The sequence below is a fragment of the Rhizophagus irregularis genome, chromosome 26 (assembly GCF_026210795.1).
Source record: "Rhizophagus irregularis chromosome 26, complete sequence".
Lineage (NCBI taxonomy): Eukaryota > Fungi > Glomeromycota > Glomeromycetes > Glomerales > Glomeraceae > Rhizophagus > Rhizophagus irregularis.
In genome coordinates, this window is record NC_089454.1 from 1,672,417 (window position 1) to 1,694,948 (window position 22,532).

Genomic DNA, 22,532 nt, shown 5'->3' on the forward strand with positions numbered 1-22,532 from the left:
ATGATGCATATAAACAATATTACAATCCAAATTATTATAGTTGATTTTGACTTTTTGACAAGAGAATTTCAACAAGCTATTAATTGTCTTTTTATAATTACTGAATCTCATCACTTTAGCACTTAAAATGAAAATCAAATTGAATGTTAAATCTAAAGATGAACTTTCAACTTTAGTAGTGAATCCTAAATATTAACTTTATTTAAATAATAATCAGCTGCTTTCTTTAGTAATGCTTGATATTTTTTATTTAAATTTAGAATAAATGACTATAAAAAATAAAGATCAATAGTTAGCAGAGTACACTAATATTTAACAAATATAATAAAAAAAATAATTATCCCAATAATAACATCTTTACCATTACATTTATAAGTTTGACAGTACTGTTACTTCTTCTGATATATCAGATTCCATGATTGAAAAAACAGTACTTGCTCTTATAATATGACAATCAAAGCTTTAGTAAAACAGTTGCAATTAACAAATAAAAATTTTAACTTACTATTAAATTGAATACAAAGAACAGGCATTAATAATATCTCTTCAAAAAGTTTTTCTGGTAGAGTGGATACCATTAGTTTAAACATAAGAATTATAGCCTGGTGTAGTTTTGACAAATCACTCTCTGTTTTTGAGAGTATGGATGTAATGGCTGTTTCTATGTAAATGAATTCAAATTGTCAACTAAAAGAAAGAATTCCATTATATTTTTTCTTTTTTGTGTTCTTCAATCAAGACATTTCTGAATGCAACTTTCCACTTCACCTCTTATGCTAATGAAGAAAATAATCAGTTAAGAACATAAAACATCAGTATAAATTGCATTAGAAAATCCATCCATTAACTGATTCAAGATAATCATCAAAAAATACCACAATATGACTATTATACCACCTTTCCTATAGTTTAAAGCAACAAACTATTATCTTAAAATAGTAGAAAATTGTGCATAAAATCAATATTAGGAAAGAAAATATCATGATAGAATATGCTTCAAATACTTACAAATTTTGAAAGAGATAATGCATATAAATAATATTACAATCCAAATTATTATAGTTGATTTTGACTTTTTGACAAAAGGATTTCAACAAGCTATTAATTGTCTTTTTATAATTACTAGATAGCAAGTTATTGCACAAAATGAATTCTAATCAATCAGAAAAAAACTAAAAAAATAGAACTGAATTGAACTATTTAGAACTTTATAATTAATATATAGAATTTAATAAAGTTTAATAAACAATATATAGTTTTAATTGATTGTTATAAAAAGATAATAATAATAATTTTATTAATATTATTCCAATTGCTATGAAATTATTACTATTAAATTCCTCTTAATAAAATAATTCTAATTAGTGATATCTGTCTATTAAACTCTTTTTGCCAAAAATTATTATTAATTAAAGTATATAATAATAATTTAATTGTAATTTTAATTATATAAATTATAATTTATTATAAAAATATATAAAATTATATATAGTTTTATAAATTTTTTTTACAATTTAGTTTTTCAGTTTACTTTAAATCACTAAAGTGAATAATTTCTATTAGCTAGAATTATCAATTTTTACTGGCACTATGTTTTTTTAATGCTGGTTAATTATCATAATTTTAGTTACTGGTAATCATCAACTCTGGTGATAATTACAGTGCATACAACCTAGTCCCAACAAAAAAAATTTTAAATGGCCAAATTTTTTACATTATGTAATACATAATCCTATAATTTTATTGGTCAGATTTATTTAATTTAAGTTATCCCTTAAACTGTTTTGCGGGCAAATTTGCCTGCAATTTCTAAATTAGAATAAATGACGCTATAAAAAATTCTTTAATTTTGGCCAGATCGTCACATAATTTTGCAGCCAAATTGATCTACATTCTGGCCATAAATTGTATGAGTTAGATATACAGTTGATCATTAAAATTGGATTAGAAATTAACCCGCAAAAATAGTATCAGAATTTTTATATAATAAAATTTAAACTTTTCTTACCATATTTTTTCTCTATTTGAATATTTATTATAACTTTTTATTTTTATTATAAAAATTTTGCATTATAATAAACAAAATAGAGATAAAAAAAAATCAATTATTATGAATATATAATTAAAATGCATAATAAAATTTTCATTAAGGTTCTATATAAAGTCAAAATCCTACTTTTAAATATCAAACATCATATTAACAAAAGTCGTTTCTCATATCAAATTCTACATATTCTATTAAGCTTTTATATAGCTACAATTAATTATCAATGAAATCGTCAAAGTTAAGTGCAAAGTTTTTTAAAATTTTGTGATTATCTTAAAATACAACTTTTAACCAATGGGTAATTTTTGATTTTCTAATATATAATTAATAAATGATAATAATTGCTGCACAATATATAATTTAAACTATCTTAGAAAAAAATTTTATTAAAATTGCTTTATTTTTCATAAAATTAGATGAGAGCTGAAATTTGGTAAAATTGCGGGCAAATTTGCCCGCAATTGCTTACAGTTTAAGGGATAATTCTTAATTCTAGCCAAATTTACATAGTTAATTCGTGATCTGCTAATTACGTGCAGAATTTTACTATGCAATTTCTGGATTAATTTTTATAATAAAATAAGATCCCAGATATCTTCAAAACAGGTCATAAGTCACACTTTCGGATTGACCCATTTTTCAGGGTTTAAAAAATTGTTTTTTGTAAATATCTCGGCATCCAGTAGGCCAATTTTGATGAACTGTTTTTTAAATTGTAGAGCTACATAAGGGCTACAAAATAAAAAATATTTCATTAAAATTGAATCACTGGATGCTGAGATATTTACAAAAAACGATTTTTTGAGTTTTAGCAAAAAGGGGTATTTTTGGCCAAAAGTCCATTATGACCTTTATATTAGATATCCGGGGTCCTAATAAAATGCATTTATGGACAGTTGGACACAAATCGCCTAAATAAGTATAGAGTGGTTTAAATCAGCTAAAATTTTTTTATACAAATAAATAATACTTGCGATTTATAAATAAATAAAAAAAAATTTACTTTAACATGTTTATTTAGTTGTTTACCTTGAAGGACCTTCAGATTCCAGAAAGTTTCTTATATATAACTAAATTCAATTTCATAAAACAGCTTATGTATGACTTTTTTTTATACAGCTATTATTCTTTATATACAATTTGTTTATTTTTTCAGTTTTTTTTACATATTTACTATAAAATTATTTATTTATTACAAATTATTTATTACTAAAATATTATATCATCATATAGATGAAAATTCTAATGCCTTTGTTCTTCACGTTGTAAAACAATATCAGCCATTTCACATTTACAAGTAGATGAATACCTACTAGCAATCCAATTCTGAATAGTTTCAAGTCTCAGTATTATTTTAAATTCCAATTCACCCTTGTTTGCCATGTCATTTAGCTTTTTTAGCATATCATGAGCAGAATAACAGTTACTTTTATTAGTGTTACCTACATGAAAAAAAGCTTGTAATAAACTAATTATTTTTTTCGCCATTCGTACTTCCCTTTTTTTTTCAAATTTCTGGTTTTCCTTTAGTGTCCATCTAGGTTGAAGTGGAAAATATTCATCAATACTATTGTAAGCCTCATTTATTTATTTGATAAATAAATATAATTGGAAATAAAAATTATAAAGAATTTTTTCTTACATGTCCATTTGTATATTTTCATCACCAATCCGATTTTTAGATAAGAGCATTTTAACATCTTGACAGAGAATATATAGTAAGAGCAATGACAGATATTACTTAATATTCTAGGGGGAGAAGGGTAATTGGAAATCTTAGGTTACATATATACTATATAAGGAAATTACATATATAATATATCTTACCTAGGAGAGGGGGGGTAAGCTCTTATAATAAACTGATATTAGGTAATATCTGTCATTGCCCTAAGTATAATGATTATTTATAATTTTATAATTTTTAATTACAGTAATACCTGTTGTCATTTCAGCTATCAATTATTCTTCTAATAATAATACTAATGTTGGTTAATTACTATTAGGATCAAATCCAATGTTTTTTTGCTGATAATAATTCTTTGATTTCATCCATTTTCATGCATTTAGGTTTGTTTTTTATAGTTTAAAAAATATAAATTACAGTCAACCTTTGTTATAACGAACCCTAGGTTCCAGATCTCAACTTCGCTATAAGGCTATAGTGAAGATTTTAAGAGATTTAATTGGTTAATTTGTTATAGCAAGAGGAAATTTATTATAGTTGTCTGAAAAATTCACTATATCAAGGGTTCGCTATATCAAGGTTTGACTGTAATAAACATCCAAAATAATGGTAAAATGAATGAAATAATGTACCTGTTGAAGAGATAATTGAAACAAACCAAAATGATTGAGGTATTAATGGCATTGAAATTTGTGGAGTAGGTTTTGTGATAGTAATGGTGGAAGATTGTTCTATTTGTATTGGTGAATAGTTGATAAAATCTCCTATATTTAGCAAACTTCTTGCTTGGATATAACCTGCAAATAGACCATTTATTGGCCATTGCCATTCATTTAACTTAGATATTCCAACAAATGTTTTTATTTACCCTTATTTTTTTTTACAGTTAGGATTCATTTGACCAATAGAAGTATCACGTAGATTTTTGACTGCATTTTCTATATCCTCCACTTCAGTTACATCAAATCCAAGTTTTATATAATGTTTAATAGCATGTGCTATCTGTAATTTATAAATATTCAAGCAGTTTTATTATATTTTTTTTAATAAATGCAAAAATAAACTGTTTATATTTTAACCTGTACGTGATGTGAATCAATAGTTGTTTTAGCCTTCCCAGCTTTTAAAAATATCCACTTTTTAATTTTAACATTATATCAATCCTTCCAATGAGATAAAATAATCATCATTTCAGTATTATGATAATGAGGTCCATTGTCAGAAATGATGATAATCCATTTTGGTTTTTTTGGCATCACATCAAATACTACATGAAATGAAGACGCTGTTAAACCAAGCGTCTTGCTTAGTATCTTCGGACCAATGATCATATGCAGCTATATCAAGATTTCCATAATCATTTGACTTAGTATACACTAGTACAGTATGCAAGGTCTAGCCACATTTTCCAAAAATTCTGTTTTAGTTTCACGAGCTGATTTTGGTAGAATACGCATTTTATAATCTACTATAAAAATTGCACCATCATTATCTAATGCTAGTAAACTAGCTTGAAATTGTGTATTAAGATAAACTTTTTGGGTTTGATATGCTAAATAATACAGCAATCGTTCCTTTTTCTCATCCAAAACTTAAGTCTAATCAACTGATATAATTTCTTGCAATTCATTAAAAAATAAATAAAATTTTAAACACTCATCGCATCTAAGAATATGCATTTTATCATATATCCCAATTAGTATTCCAAACAGATCGAATCAGATCAGATTTGAGATGAATCTAATCTGATCCGAATTCAGATCAAAAAAAAATGGATCTGATCTGATCTGAATCCGAAACAGACTTGATTCAATTTGGTCTGAATTCAATTCAAATTTATTCGATCCGATCTGAATCCAAAATTTAAAAAATGTTGCAAAATGTTTTTTATTATTAATTTATTGAAAAAAAAATGTTTCGCAATATTTTTTTAACGATTTTAATAAAAGAGAAAATTTATTCATCGCACGTGCGATGACATCGCTACCCCCCATTTTATTTATCACGTGATAAATCCAATTAAAATATAGCACGATTATTGTGTTACAATAAATATAAACAATTTTATAGCTTCGTCGATAGTTTTTTTTTCTAACACTCTTTTTAAATAAAAAAAACAACCTGTTTTTTTGCTTAAAAACGCGTTAAAGTTGCTTCTTAACATTTAAAAATACTTTTATGTACTAGTAAAGTAGCTCAAAAACTTTAATTGTTCAATTATCATAAAGAAATTGGGTTACACGGCTCAAGCAGTGATTCGTGAAACATGGAAAATGATAACACTCCACAGGTTAGTCAATTGCGCACATTTTTTTTTTGTGAAATACTACTGAAATACTATTGAAAGTGCTTAAAAAAAATTAATTTGGAGTTTTAATAGCGTTAATTTCTTAACAATTAACGTCAATAGCATTATTTATTAGTTAGGTGATGTTAGATAGCGTTAAATGTACATTATTTATTAGTTAGGTGACGTTAAATAGCGTTAGATGTATATTAATTAACGTCACAAAGCATTATATTATTGCGCATTAGTTTATTGGTGTTAAATAGTATTACTTTATTGTGCTCAACAGCTAACTTATTTATTAATCTATTAAATAGCAAGAATTTCCTAAGATACGCAATTCTGTCAAATATCTTTAATGGATTTTGCTTTTAAAGAATCTAGATGTGTTTTTCAGTGGCTTAAGAAGGTAAAATTTCTCTTTATTCATCAATTTTAATAACTTAAATTAACTTGGATTTTAATCATTTTTCTTATATAATTCATTAGTTTAATCAAGTAGCAATCAAACAAATTCTTTTTTTTTATTAAAAGTATATACGTTTTTATACTTCAATTTAAAGAATTAGTTTTTGCTTTTCTTTTATATGATAATGGCAAAACTTTTCATCAGGAAACACTTGATATTTTTGAGATTTATTTTGGAATAAATGCACAACAGATCTGTGCGACCACATATAATAGATAAGCCACCTTTTATTGCATCCGAAGTGTTTGAAAGAGGAGTATAGAAAGAGGTATTTATACAAACAAGTATGAATATTTTAGTCGTGGTTGTGCATTTGCAATGAAATTCTGAACTCGCAAACTAATGCCCAATTTTTATTTAGATATTAACATAATGTAAAGATTAGACGTACAGCCTTGCTTATACAGAAATAAACAAAATGAAATTCAACACACTATTTTATAAATCAACGAAGGGTATGAATAGTGTTTTATGATAAGGATTTTCGTGGGATTATATCCTTTATAGGTTAGTTTAAATATTAGAAATTCAGAATTGTATTTGTATATTGTTCAACTCTTAATAAATTAGCTTACATGTACTAAAAAATTATTATTTATACACAGTAAAAATTATTACTTTATTTAATTGTTAAAATATTATACGTTTTTCTTATTGGGACACTTTGGGAGCATAATGACCCATTTTATGACACAAACCACATTTACGCCCATTTGAATTTTCAATATTTTCTTCATATAGTACATTCTCTTTTTGTGATTTTTGTGTCGTACTCGCCTTATTTTTTTGTTCATTACAAGCTTTTAATCGCTTAGTAGCAGGTCTCCCTTTTCCTTGACGTTTTAATGGATTTCCAATATCATCTACATCATATGTACGACCATCAGACAACTTTAATTGATTATTTGTATTATTGTCTTTAAGAACATTTCCCCTTTCTAATTGAGTCATAATAGTTTCTTTTTCCGCAATGTAAGCTAGTATAATATCATCTAAATTTTTTTGATCGTTATTATCAAATGAATAGTTTAGTGCTTTCTTAAAATGTCCCATAATTCGACCATAATCTACTTTTTTTTGTGTATAATAACGAATTTCTACTTCTTGAACGTGATTAATATGCCTAGGATTAAGATAAATCCTTTGATCAATATTATCATCATGAATTGGCTTTAAATTTTTAGATGATGTTCCGATAAAAGCTTCATTAAAAATAGAGTCAATGTGATTCCAAGCGTCATCCAGAAGCCATCTTGTTGGCATTAGCATTATATGGAATAATGCGTTTGGATTTTCAATCATTAATTTAAAATAATGACGACAAATAATTCCATATGAAACCAATAACAAGCATGTACATAAATGGGTTCCATCGTTAAGAATAATAATATGCTGATATGAACTTGGCACCATATATGGAATGATACGCCATACTTCTTTAATCATTTCTTTTGGTACTGAATTTAACAATGATTTTAAGTATGTCTGGCGAAAATCGTAATAATCTTCAATATTATTGGTTTCTTCTTGATCATTTGACGTTCCTTGGCTTTCTTGATTTTCGGGAATTTCATTTTGATCCTAAAAATATATACATAATAGTACTAGTTAAACATTTATTATATCATTCTACTATAATTTTAATTTTTTACTCACCAGTTGATCCTCAATAAACTCAAATGCATCTTTAATATCTAGTTTTTCACATTTGTAAATTATTGATTCGCACATTTGTTTATGTATTTCCCCAACAATTCTTGGTGAAAAATATTTTTGAACTATATTATTAACGTTACTAAAAAAATTTTCCACAACAAATGGCTGATGATATATTGTTGATTTGTATTTCCATGCTATAAAATTCTTGTTTATTTCTTCTTTTTGCATTCGAGAATCTAATGCCTCAGCTACTTCTGCCATTGTAGAGCTAGAATTAACAACTTTATGAATAATGGCATTTATTGACTCCACACGCTGTGTTGACTGTATACCAGCTGTAAATATTCTGTTTGTAAATGCTCGTGCCGTGAATGGCGTGTTGAATATATTGGGTCATGTAAATAATCACTGCCACTGGGAAAGTTATTTAATAAAGCTTGAAATCGTTGTTCAAAAACCTCTGCACATAGTGAATTGCGAGTTTTCCAAAAATCATGAAAAAATATCTTAAAATCTGCAGCACCAAGTTTATTTTTGAGACGTTTAGGTAAATTTTGGGTCATATGCCAAATGCAATGTATGTGATACGCATTTTTGTACGTAGTTTGACATGCCACATCCATTGCAGGATCCATATCAGTGATTATAACTTTTGGTTCAATTCCTGTTGCATTTAGCGTTTGTTGTAAAATCCACTCATAACTTTCCTGAGTTTCATCATTTAAAAAAGCTTGCGCTCCTAAACGTGATTTACCATCATTATCAACAAGTATAAATAGAGATAATGGACAGTTATATCTATTAGTTCTAGAGGTATTATCGTGTAAAATAACATCTGAATAACGCGTCCACAAAATAATTTGATTTTCCGTCATCCAAAATATACCACACAGTCTATCACTATCCGCATTTATTAAAGGTTGAACAAACATCATAGGTTCTTCTTTTTGTCGTTCAAGGAGAAATTTTAACAAATGAGAAGCATCTGTTCCAGCTATTTTTTTTTCACGTTTAATTTTTTGAATTGCATTTGAAAGATCTTGTGTAAGAAAAAGCTGGTCAGGAAATAATGGTTGTAATAGATTTCTTATAGTATATGCATCACAACGTCCATGTATAACTGCATGTTCAATTTCATTCATTATAGATTGATTAAATTTTCGGAATGTTGTAGCAAATTGTGTATTATCAGCAAGTATTTTGTGGTTGTGTTCGAAGATGGATAGACGTTACATGAATGAAATTATTATTTATAGTTTTACTCAAGTGAACCCGCCATTTACAATCAGTTTTTTTTGACCCTTTATTACGTTGTTGATCAATTTGCTTAGACTTATAGTTAGGTTTGTACTTTCCAGCATATTCACAAGCAAATGTTCTTCTTCTGGGAATTTGAACAGTTGAGTTTGATAATTGAATATATTCAACTCGGTATTTATTAACTACAAATCCCTTTTGCCTTCCATATTCCTTTAGATAATGTTCAGCAATTTCCCACGAACTAAATTTTGAATTAACAGATAATTCTATAGGATGTGTTAATGAAGGATAATTTGTAGAGTCAAGACTTTCTAATTCTGAACCAAGAATAATTTCTACGGGAATTTCAACTTCAGTTTCAATTTCTTGCTATTTAATAGATTAATAAATAAGTTAGCTGTTAAGCACATTAAAGTAATGCTATTTAATACCAATAAATTAATGCGCAATAATATAATGCTTTGTGACGTTAATTAATATATATCTAACGCTATTTAACGTTACCTAACTAATAAATAATGTACATTTAACGCTATCTAACTAATAAATAATGCTATTGATGTTAATTGTTAAGAAATTAACACTATTAAAACTCTATACCATATGCCGTTTACCCCAAATTAATTTTTTTTAAGCACTTTCAATAGTATTTCAGTAGTATTTCACAAAAAAAAAATGTGCGCAATTGACTAACCTGTGGAGTGTTATCATTTTCCATGTTTCACGAATCACTGCTTGAGCCGCGTAACCCAATTTCTTTATGATAATTGAACAATTAAAGTTTTTGAGCTACTTTACTAGTACGTAAAAGTATTTTTAAATGTTAAGAAGCAACTTTAACGCGTTTTTAAGCAAAAAAACAGGTTGTTTTTTTTATTTAAAAAGAGTGTTAGAAAAAAAAACTATCGACGAAGCTATAAAATTGTTTATATTTATTGTAACACAATAATCGTGCTATATTTTAATTGGATTTATCACGTGATAAATAAAATGGGGGGTAGCGATGTCATCGCACGTGCGATGAATAAATTTTCTCTTAATAAAAAATGTTGCAAAACATTTTTTATTATTAATTTATTGAAGAAAAAAATGTTTCGCAATGTTTTTTAATGATTTTAATAAAAAACATTGCAAAACGTTTTTTATTTACCATTTTGCAATGGTTTTAAATCAGATCCGATCCGAATTCATTCAAATCAATCTGATCTGATCCAATTTAAATGAATTGTTAATCCAATCTGATCTAATCTGAAATGGATCAAATTTTTTTGATTCGGATCAGATCACAGATCATAAAATATATGGTCCGATCTGATCTGTCACGGATCAGATCTGCAGATACGAATCGGATCAGTTTTTTTTGAAACACTAATCCCAATGCATATGGTAAGCAGTGATTAATACATTCTTTATGCTCTTTTCATATGACGTCTTATTAATTCTAATTGATGTAACTAAAATTGCTTGCCGAAACCTAGAGGTTTAGGCAAGATGACGTTTCGCCGAAAAGCGAAATTTTACTGAAACTATATTAAAGCTATATTAAAAAACTGGCGAAATTTTGAAGAAAGGCGAAACTGCCGAAACTTATTATAAATACTGAAACTGCTGAAACTCTGCCGAAACTATAATAAATCTATAGTAAAATTTTGATGAAACTAATCATAGGATTTTGAAGAGGTTTAGACAAGCAACTTTAGATGTAACATACTTGTCTAATTTATTAAAATAAAAAATAACAATAAATACAAATAAAAAATTACAATAAAAAATTTCTTATTGTATATTAAAATCACAAAATACAAGAAAAAAATATATCAGATATTTTTTGTTTTTCACATAAAAAGAAATTATTTTAACTAAATCATCAAAAACATTGTATCTATATTCTGCACAAATAGAATATAACCCTCCTAGATCTTCCCTATACCTATATGGTCCATTCTCAAGACGTCCCATAAATGTTGTTTTTTTCATTCTATTTGGATATATTTCAGAAAATCATTCTCATAAAGTTTATTTTTGATCAAGTAAATAAAGGATCAGAAGATCAGTCTTTGGATCCATCTTGTAAGAACTCATAGCAACATTAGCTTTATCCTGGAAAAATATTTCAAATTGGTCTTGCATTTTTTAAGTGAGATGTGCATTACGAGAAATTTTGACCTTTTGAAGAGATGCATATCCCAGACTATTAAGGGTAAAGTACAGTCAACTCTCTTTATAGTCACACATTTGGGACAGTCCATATTTGGTGATTATAAAGAGATGTGACTATATAAAAAATTTCTTATATCTGTATATCATAATTCCGGCCAAAAATTAACATAATTTTAGCCAGAATTATACTTAAAACTTTATTGTATCGTAACTTCGCCAATATTAATCGTAGAGAGATGATCTTACCGCCATTCGATTTGTCTTGATGAGACGGTTCTAATGGTATAAAATATGTCGAAATCCAATTACTAGATTAATTTCCGAAATTAAAAAATATTAATGGTTTTTGTGTAATAACTCTGCCAATATTGATCCTAGAAAGACGATCTTACTACCATTCGATTCGTCTTGATGAGACGAATCTAATGGTATAAGATACATCGAAATCCAATCACTAGATCAATTTCTGAAATTAAAAAATATTAAATGGTTTTTTAGTAATAACTCCGTCAATATTGATCACAGAGAGATGAGCTTACCACCATTCGATTCGTCTTGATGAGGCGATTCCAACGAGCTATAAATCGTCTTTTTACAATCACTAGGTACTGAGAAATCTAGCAAAATGTTAAATGGTGCAGTAAACGTTGTCACCCACGTCTTCCACCCGTGGATAAACACATCTTTCACATTACAACTTTATTTCTCGTTATTTCGCTTGGTTTAGATTTTACTTTTCTCTTAACTTCTCGCTTTCTTTCTCATATATTCGTAGTATTTATTCTTTCAAATACTACCACTCGTTCATAATATTCCCAAAATATTATTCTCATGTAATATTTATTCTTTCAAATATTACCACTTTATTTCTTATAAACTGCGAGAGTTCTCCTAACTTCTTATATTTCATACAATAAAACGAGAATAACTTCTTTTACTTTACTTTTCTGGACTTAATAATATAATATTAATTAATTCTCAAGCGTACAATGAGCATATTCAAGATAACTTTTAATAATTAATATTTATTTCATTAAATTTGAGTCAAAAACTGACTGCGGAATTCCTAACGAACCCCACCTATATTTATACATTTTTAAGAAAATTATTTCTACTATTTCTAACTTTTCTACTAATAAAAATTTAAGAACAATAAGAAAATAAAGATATATTATCATATGACTATCTCATGACTAAACTAAACTAAACTATAAATATTATTTTATCGGTTAATTATTTATCCTTCGGCCAATTATTTATCCTTCGGCTAATTATTTATCCTTCAGCTAATTATTTATCCTTCGGCTAATTATTTATCCGTCGGTTAACTATTTATCCTTGTTGCATTCGGTCTTTTATTCATCCGCTCACATGATTATCCTAATTTCTCAGGTTACAACGTAAATCAAGAAATATTATAATGCTGATGTTTAACATTTTGTTGAATAACTCGTCAACCAGTAATTGGAAAAGGATAAAACTACCACCATTCGATTCGTCTCAGTGAGACGATTCTAACAAGCTATGATACATCTTTGTATGATTATTAGATGCCAAGTTATTTAATATATTCTTTATATAACTGTGATTATAAACGGTTCTTTTTAATATAAGATTTTTGAGGATAGGTGTGATAGTGACTATAGATAGATTGTGACTATATAGGATAGATTTTAATAATAAAGTGTTTTGAACATTCAACTGGTGTGACTATATAGTAGAATGTGACTATAACGGGAGTGACTATGAAGGGAGTTGACTGTATGTGTTGATTATTTTTATTATGATTTAGGTGGCAAATTTTTCTGAACACGTGCAATTCCAAAAACTCGATTCACATATCAACTCAATTATCATGATATACAAAATAAGAAAAAACAGGTTTTACATTTCAAATATTAGCCTATAATAATATGACACATCTAAACTGGCATAATTTTATTGTTCAAAAAAACCCTTCCAACTATAAAAGTTATCAGAGAGGTAATAAAAGCTGGTTTGTTGTTGATACGTCTTTTGAATTTGAAGTGTTACTTAACTTCGAGGTAAAAAAGTTATTAAATTTTTTTGCAAAAACGCTATTATTATAATCTTGAAAAAGCTTTACAACTAAATGCAAATGTTGGCTATGTACATTTGCAAAATAATGCTCTTGACAAAAGTTCTTGGATTCCATTATTGTCAGGTTATATTGTATATACTTCTTTAGGTGGAAATTTTTTCAAGCTTTCTATTAAAAGAGAGGAGAATTCTTTGCAATATTTTTGGCAAGGATTTGGCAAAGATTCTACATTTACTTATTGTAATGTTTAAGGCCAGGAAAAATTAGGGTTCCACTTGATAATTAAACGCTATAATTTGAAAAATATACAGTCAACTCCCTCTATAGTCACTCCCGTTATAGTCACATTCTACTATATAGTCACACCAGTTGAATGTTCAAAACACTTTATTATTAAAATCTATCCTATATAGTCACAATCTATCTATAGTCACTATCACACCTATCCTCAAAAATCTTATATTAAAAAGAACCGTTTATAATCACAGTTATATAAAAAATATATTAAATAACTTGGCATCTAATAATCATACAAAGATGTATCATAGCTTGTTAGAATCGTCTCACTGAAACGAATCGAATGGTGGTAGTTTTATCCTTTTCCTATCTTTAGTGTTTACGGCCAGACCATCAATTCTTTCTTTATGGGGACTAATCGCGGGTACTGTGTTTTATCATCTTAAACAGGCGACCATTATACCTGATCTCCAATTCCTCAGGTAACAGCACTACTATAGAAGACATCTCCCATCAGTCCATTTTAGGCTGATCTGAAGCTAGGTACACGCAGCCTACTTTCATCCTATACCCATTACATGATACTGATACTCAATTTATTTAACGACCTTTAGAGAGCATCTACTTTCATGGAGGACTTTTGACAGGTAACATCAACCATCTAGTACCCTTCCATACCACCATTTTAGGTACTAAGTCTCACTCAAAGGCCACTACAGCCCGCGATTACTTAGCACTGATAGTACAGTTGTTTACCCCAAGTGGTATACTTTGTAGTGACCACTCGGACAGGGAAGTAGCAGGCATCTGTCCAGGATCACCCCCTACGGTGGGTATCAACCACCAGGGATCACCAACCTAGGAGGACAGTGAGAATCGAACCCTATAGCTATGCTACCTGTTCTGCGCACGAACACCTTGGTTGGTCTAAGACCTAACAGAAGGTCTAACTACCACTAAGACATTGCACCCTCAGCTTTACCATCTGAGGACGATCATCTAGCCATTCTTGGCCCCCAAGTGGTATCGTGGAGTGACCACCTGGACCCCGGGAAGTCCCCCCGAGTATAGTAGTGACCTCAAGGACGGGACTGCGCACGTGCCAATGGCTCGTAGGGAACGTTAGAAGGACGGCGCTAGTTGAAATGTGCGGCCCTAGTGCGCACTAATTCACCATGATGCAGTCCAACTACACTAATCGCAATACTTGTGGCATATTGGTTGTAGCGTCCGCAAGTAAAGTTGCTTTTTATTTCTGTGGTCATGGGAATCGAACCTGCGACCTCGCATCTTAGAACGTAAGTCTCAGTGACTAACCACCGAGATAGGGTGACCAACCCTTAGTTTTATCCTTTTCCTGTGCAAACAGTCTTGTGACTTTATCTTTTATTTATATTTTAAATTTTGAAGATATAATCGAACAATATTACAAAAATAAGAAAATAAACTAATAAAAAATAAAAAGAGTAGCTTCACGACTCATACAAGTAAAGAAATCTAAACTAAAATAAATTAAAGCAAAGAAAAACTAAACTATTACAGAATCGCATTACCCACAAAGCACACCGAAGGCCAGTGTGAGTCAACTATCCAACATCCAAAAATCCAGTCCGTTACCAGAAAGAAATCCTAAGAGGTTGAACTGTTAAGCGGCGCAGAAAATCCAAGTGCGAGATCCATTATCCACCCCGAATTATAGAAGAGGATATCCAAGAAATCCAGGAATCCTGAGAAACTGTCGCCAAAGAAGAGTTGTGTTTTTGTGAAGAAGTAGCAATAGAAGAGGAATTTGCAGATGGGCCACGTAATTTAGAAGCAGCCGAGATACCCTGTGACTCTTCCCAAGCATGGAAAAGAACATTCCGACACAACCAAATCTCACCATAAAGTTCGATTTGGAAGTCATTAAGAAGAGGAGAGATAAACTTGTATATAATAGAGAGAGGAAAATGTTGATTCAAAAATGCCGTTAAATGCGCAGGTAATAGTACTCTGGTAAGCCAAAGACAGGATGGAGAAGGAGATTCATAATTCCAACAATCTAAAGCAAAGAATCCAGCTTGGAAGGTGATATCCAAAGGCTTCAGAGATAAGAACGAAGATAAACAAGAATCTCTGAATTTGATAATTTCAGAACGATATGTTAAACACGGATTTAAATCTGGGAGAATATAAGGACAAGTCCAAAGATGATTCAGATCTTCAGGAGCAGAATTGCATTGTGGACAAAGCCAATCGGGAGAATACAAATGAGGTTTGCGTTGTTGAAGAGTAGTTAAGGTAGGCAACATATCCAAAAAGAGTTTGATACGGAAGATCCAGAATTCAGGACGACCATTCTTATGCGAAGCAAAACCTTTAATTTGTGAAAGGCAAAAATATATACCAGCCCAGTCAAAAAGTGAAGGAGAACCAAGAGCAGTAAAGCGTGCCAGTGAACAGAAAGATAAAAGAGCACGAGCGTCTGCTATAGAGCGGAAAAAATGATGAATATTCACGTCAATAGGTAAAGAATTAAAAGTTAACAAGCATGGAGCATTACAAAGTGCCAAAGGTGAAATAGAGTTTTATCCTTTTCCGATCACTGGCTGACGAGTTATTCAACAAAATGTTAAACATCGGCATTATAATATTTCTTGATTTACGTTTACTGCGCCATTTAACATTTTGCTAGATTTCTCAGTACCTAGTGATTATAAAAAGACAATTTATAGCTCGTTAGAATCGCCTCATCGAGACGAATCGAATGGTGGTAAGCTCATCTCTCTGTGATCAATATTGACGGAGTTATTACTTAAAAACCATTTAATATTTTTTAATTTCGGAAATTGATCTAGTGATTGGATTTCGATGTATCTTATACCATTAGATTCGTCTCATCAAGACGAATCGAATGGTAGTTGTCTTTCTAGGATTAATATTGGCAGAGTTATTACACAAAAACCATTAATATTTTTTTAATTTCAGAAATTAATCTAGTGATTGGATTTCGACGTATTTTATACCATTAGAACCGTCTCATCAAGACGAATCGAATGGCGGTAAGATCATCTCTCTACGATTAATATTGGCGAAGTTACGATACAATAAAGTTTTAAGTATAATTCTGGCTAAAATTATGTTAATTTTTGGCCATAATTATGATATACAAATATAAGAAATTTTTTATATAGTCACATCTCTTTATAATCACCAAATATGGACTGTCCCAAATGTGTGACTATAAAGAGAGTTGACTGTATCTCTTACTTCAGTTTTGAGGCTTACCGAACCTATTATAATAGAAATTTTGTAAAAGACAATTCATAAGGTTTTTCCAGACCGTTTTTCTCATCAAGGTCAAACTAAAAAAGAAAAGATTTTAATTTGTAGTCTTAAACAAAAAAGTGATGAACTTGAAAAATTTTGTAATAACGAAGAAAACATTGTTTGTGGAATAAAATTGGAAGAAAAAGGAAAAATTATTAATCCAAAATTTACACAAACTTTTATGGTGATGCATGAAAAGGACAAATCAGCATTATACAATGCTAATCATAATATTAAACAGTTAAAAACTAAGGTTGCAGTATTTCAAAATGAAAGATCCAATTTAGATAATAAAACTGACTTAATAAATCAAAAATCTGAGAAAATAAAGAAATCAGTAGATGATATATTAGACAAAAAAAATTAGGATCTACAATTTTAATTAGCACAGAGCAATATCTTTCTCTTGTTCTTTCTCATCCTTGTAACCATTGTTATAACACTGATCTTCAAAATAAATTTTATCATGTATCGTATGTTGGTTTTAATATTATAATTGACATCGATTGTCAAATATGTAGTACAATTGATTTATATTCTAATCAATCCAAAGGGATCAACTTTTCACATCTTGTTGCAGCATCAGCTTTGGCAAGTGGTATTAATCGTTATACAATACAAACTGCATTGGCAGTTATGGGTATTACTACTCAAAGTTGCAAACAAGCATATCATAAATACCAATCTCAGATATTTCCCACTATTATATCAAAAGCTGAGGAATCAGCTAGACAGGCATTAGACGCTGCTATAGTCCATACTAATACAGAACCCCGGATATCTAATATAAAGGTCATAATGGACTTTTGGCCAAAAACACCCTTTTTTGTAAATATCTCAACATCCAGTGATTCAATTTTAATGAATTTTTTTATTTTGTAGCCCTCATTTAGCTCTACAATTAAAAAAAAGTTCATCAAAATTGGCACACTGGATGCTGAGATTAAAGCTCTGAACAGGTTGGTTCAGTGCGGGTTTTTTCCAGTTCAGATTGGAACTGAAACTGAATGAAAACTGAACTGGAACCGTCCAGTTCAGTTCGGTTCTATCTGATTTAAAAAAAATGCGAAAATCGAAATAAATAGGCAACCAGTGATCGTATAAAGACGTGCAATAGCTCATTAGAATCGTCTCATAAAGACGCGTCGAATAGTGGTAAGATCATCGCTCTAGCCTCGATATATCACGAGATAATCAATGCTAAACATTTTTTATAAAACTAGTAATAGAATCGTATCTATTGATCCTAAAGACATGATCTTGGCATCATTTGATAGGTCTTAATGAGACGAATCTAATGAGCCTTTTTTCATTTTTTTATGATTACTACATAACGAGTTATCTTAATTTTCACATTTTTTTTAAATTTTTGAACATCAAAAAATAAAAATTCCAATCTAAGATATAACCCATCATCTACTGATTATATTAGAACGATCTATGGCTCATTAGAACCATCTCATTGAGACGAGTTGAATGACGGTAAGATCATGTCTCTAGCATCAATAGATACCTTTCTAATGCTGATTTTCTAAAATTGCTTAGCATGATTTATCTCATGATATACCGATGCTAGAGACATGATCTTACCGTCATTCAATTCATCTCAATGAGACAGTTCTAATGAGCCATAGATCATTCTAATATAATCAGTAGATAGTAGATGATGGGTTATATCTTAGATTGGAATTTTTATTTTTTGACGTTCAAAAATTTAAAAAAATGCAAACATTAAGATAACTCGTTATGTAGTGATCATAAAAAAATAAAAAAAAGCTCATTAGATTCGTCTCATTAAGACCTATCAAATGATGCCAGGATTATGTTCCTAGGATCAATAGATACGATTCTATCACTAGTTTTATAAAAATGTTTAGCATTGATTATCTTGTGATATATCGAGGCTAGAGCGATGATCTTACTACTATTCGACGCGTCTCAATGAGACGATTCTAATGAGCTATTGTACGTCTTTATACGATCACTAGTTGCTGAGTTATTTCTATTTTTGCATTTTTTCTTAAAATAAAATAGAACTGAACTGAAATGAACGGTTTCGGTTCCAAAACTGAACTGAGAATCGAACCAAATTTTTGGTCAGTTTCGGATCGGTTTCCGGTTCAAACCAGAACCATTCGGAGCTCTAGCCGAAATATTTACAAAAAACGATTTTTTGAACCCCTGAAAAATAGGCCAATCTGCCAAAAGTGTGACTTAAGCGATTATCATACTTTCTCTCCCATTGGGCTCTGCCCATTTTTTCCCAAAACATGGATGAAAAATATGAGGATTTTTAGCCTTGAATGATAGTAAAAGGACTTTTTGACGTTATATGAAGTTATTACCGAGGTCTTTAATTTCACTTGAACTCCTTACGGCTTATATTAAGTTAGGACCGTTATCATAAGTCTTGGAGTTACCAATAATACTGTAAGATGGCAGTTCCATACTAACGTTCCCTGGGCTTTCTGAAAGGTTGAAAAGTAGTGTGTCTTGGACTCTTAGTTCCTACGCCTTTAAAATCTAACTGGCCAAGTGGTTCACAGGCTGGACTGGTATTTCTTGGAAGGAGCTTTTGACTAATGTATTTCTTGCTAGTTGATGTTGTTAACAGGGGAGTTAGTCTTCTAAAATAAGGAGACAGAGTTGAGGTGTATATTTGGTGTTTTTTACTCAGATTTTTTTCATTGCACTTCAAATTTTCCTGAGGTTTATGTTTTTATTTTTTGCTTTTTATTTTTCTTGGTCACTTTTTTCGATGTAACCTTATTTTCTTTGGGGATGGGGGGATACTGGAAAATTTGATCGTCATGGTGGCTTGGTATTACAATTTCAAAATCGATGATCACTCAGGTGATAAGGGATGACAGGTTGGGTACCGCAGTTTTTGTAGTATGCTGATAGGACTCCGGAAAATGCTTATATATGTAAGGTACCAAGGTGCTTAACCAACATAGAAAAGTTTTATGATGTAAGAATTTTATAATGCTTAATTTTAAGAAAATTTTATACTATGTAAGATAATTAAATTGCATATTTTTGGTATTATTTTAAAATACTAAGAGTTTTTAGTTGCTTATTTTTCATATTTATATAATTTTTTAAAATATTATATATTGAATTTATAATTAATTTTTATTTTATTTTCACTAACGGTGAGTGTTAATTTTGTACTACATTTCACAATTTTATATAAATACATAAACAAAAATTTTTTTTGATTTTTTTTTTTCAATGTTTTATTAATTATCTGTCAATAGTATCTTTTTAATTTTTATTAAACTCAGTGTATTATTTTTAATATAAAATTACTATATTATACATGTTTATTTTGTTAAATAGTAAAATTACTATAAATATGTTTTACTTTAAATATAATTTCAATACTCACCACTTTGGTTATATCAAATTATCTTTTATGCTTAAGTAAGTTTGTTCAGCAAGTTAAATCTACTTGTATTTTAATTTTCATAAGGCTAAGTATGATATTTATATAGAAAAGCATATTTTTTTTAACGGTAATAACTTTTAAATTTTTCACTTTTTCTTTTATAACTTCAGAGCGTAATTACACCACTTCAGTCAAATGAAATCGACTTTCTAAATTAATTGAAAGTTGTTCAGCAAGGTCGAAACTACTTATATATTAATTTTCATGAGCGTGGGTATAATACTTATGGAGAAAAGTGCATTTTTCATAATGGTACTAACTTCCGAATTTTTTATTTCTCCGTTTACAAATTCAGAGCGTAATTACACCTCTTTGGTCAAATGAAATCGACTTTCTAAATTAATTGAAAATTGTTTTGCAAGGTCGAAACTACCTATATATTAATTTTTATGGGTGTAAGTATAATACTTATGGAGAAATTTACATTTTTTGTAATAGTATTAATTTCGAATTTTTCTTTTACTGTTTATTAACTTTATTAATTGAATATTGTTAATCTATTTGTATATTATGTTTTGTTTAGCTTCACAACATATTTAAAATTGGATTTAATAAAATATATTAATTAATAAATATATTTTATAAATTATATGTATTATAATAAAAATTTAATTAGGTTAGAAGATTGATTTGCTTATTTTTATATAATTTTTAAGGTTAGATATCAACAATGCTTAGTGATCATAGTAAAAACTTATGCTTAGAGCTACTAATAAAAAATATTTTTGGAACCTTACCTATATAAGTATTTTCTGGGGTCCTCTTCTAACGTTCCCTATGAGACCATTGGCATGTACGCAGTCCTGTCCTTGAGGTCACTACTATACCTTGAGGGGAACTTCCTGTTCGGATGGTCACTCTACAATACCGCTTGGGGTCAGTAATGGCTAGATGGTCATCCTAGATGGTAAAGCTGAGGGTGCAATGTCTTAGTGGTAGTTTGACCTTCTGTTAGGTCTTAGGCCAACCAAGGTGTTCATGCACAGAACAGGTAGCATGGTTATGGGGTTCGATTCTTTACTCTTTAGATCCTGGTTGGTGATCCCTGGTGGTTGATACCCACCATAAGGGGTGATCCTGGACAGATGCCTGCTACTTCCTGTCTGAATGGTCACTACAAAGTATATCACTTGGGGTAAACAACTGTACTATCGGTGCTAGGTAATCGCGGACTGTAGTGGCCTTTGAATGAGACTTAGTACCTAAAATGGTGGTATGGAAGGGTACTAGATGGTTGATGTTACCTGTTGAAAGTCCTCCATGAAAGTAGGTGCTCTCTAAAGGTCGTAAAATAAATTGAGTACCAGTATCATGCAATGGATTAAAAATGAGTAACCGGCGTGTACCTAGCTTCAGATCAGCCTAAAATGGCACAATGGGAATGTCTTCTAAGTGGTGCTGTTACCTAAGGAATTAAGTACTCAGTATAATGGTTGCCCATGGAGATGATAGAACACAGACCCGAGATTAGTCTTATAAGAGGCAATGGGTGGTCTGGCTGTAAACACTAGCAAAGTAAAAGGATAAAACTAGGGGTTGATCACCCCTTTTCAGTGGTAAGTGACTGAGACCCTCATTAAGCCAGAGTATGGTGAGGTCGCAGGTTCAATTCTGCCGATCATGGAAATTAAACAAATTTTACTGCGGACGCTACAACCAATAGCGTGAAAGTACAGGGATTAGCGTAATTGGACTGCATCATGATGAATTAGTGTGTACAGTTAGGCTGCGCACATTAAGAGGTCGTGTTGTCCTTCGCGTTCTATGAGGCCGTTGGCGTGTGTGCAGTCCCTTGTTGAGGGTCGCTACTATATCTTGAGGGGACTTCCTGTCCGGGTGGTCACTTCACGATACCGCTTGGGGTCAGTAATGGCTAGATGGTCGTCCCAGATGGTAAAGCTGAGGGT

General features: G+C 29.9%; 1 protein-coding gene across 1 annotated transcript; it reads right to left on the reverse strand.

Moving 5' to 3' along the window:
- Positions 1–3,289: 3,289 nt before the first annotated feature.
- On the reverse strand, positions 3,290–3,739 carry OCT59_017565 (uncharacterized protein; the record flags this gene model as incomplete). Its single annotated transcript, XM_066137566.1, has 2 exons — positions 3,290–3,614; positions 3,690–3,739. The coding sequence occupies 2 exons, from the start codon at positions 3,737–3,739 to the stop codon at positions 3,290–3,292; spliced, it is 375 nt and encodes a 124-aa protein (XP_066004134.1).
- Positions 3,740–22,532: the final 18,793 nt, after the last annotated feature.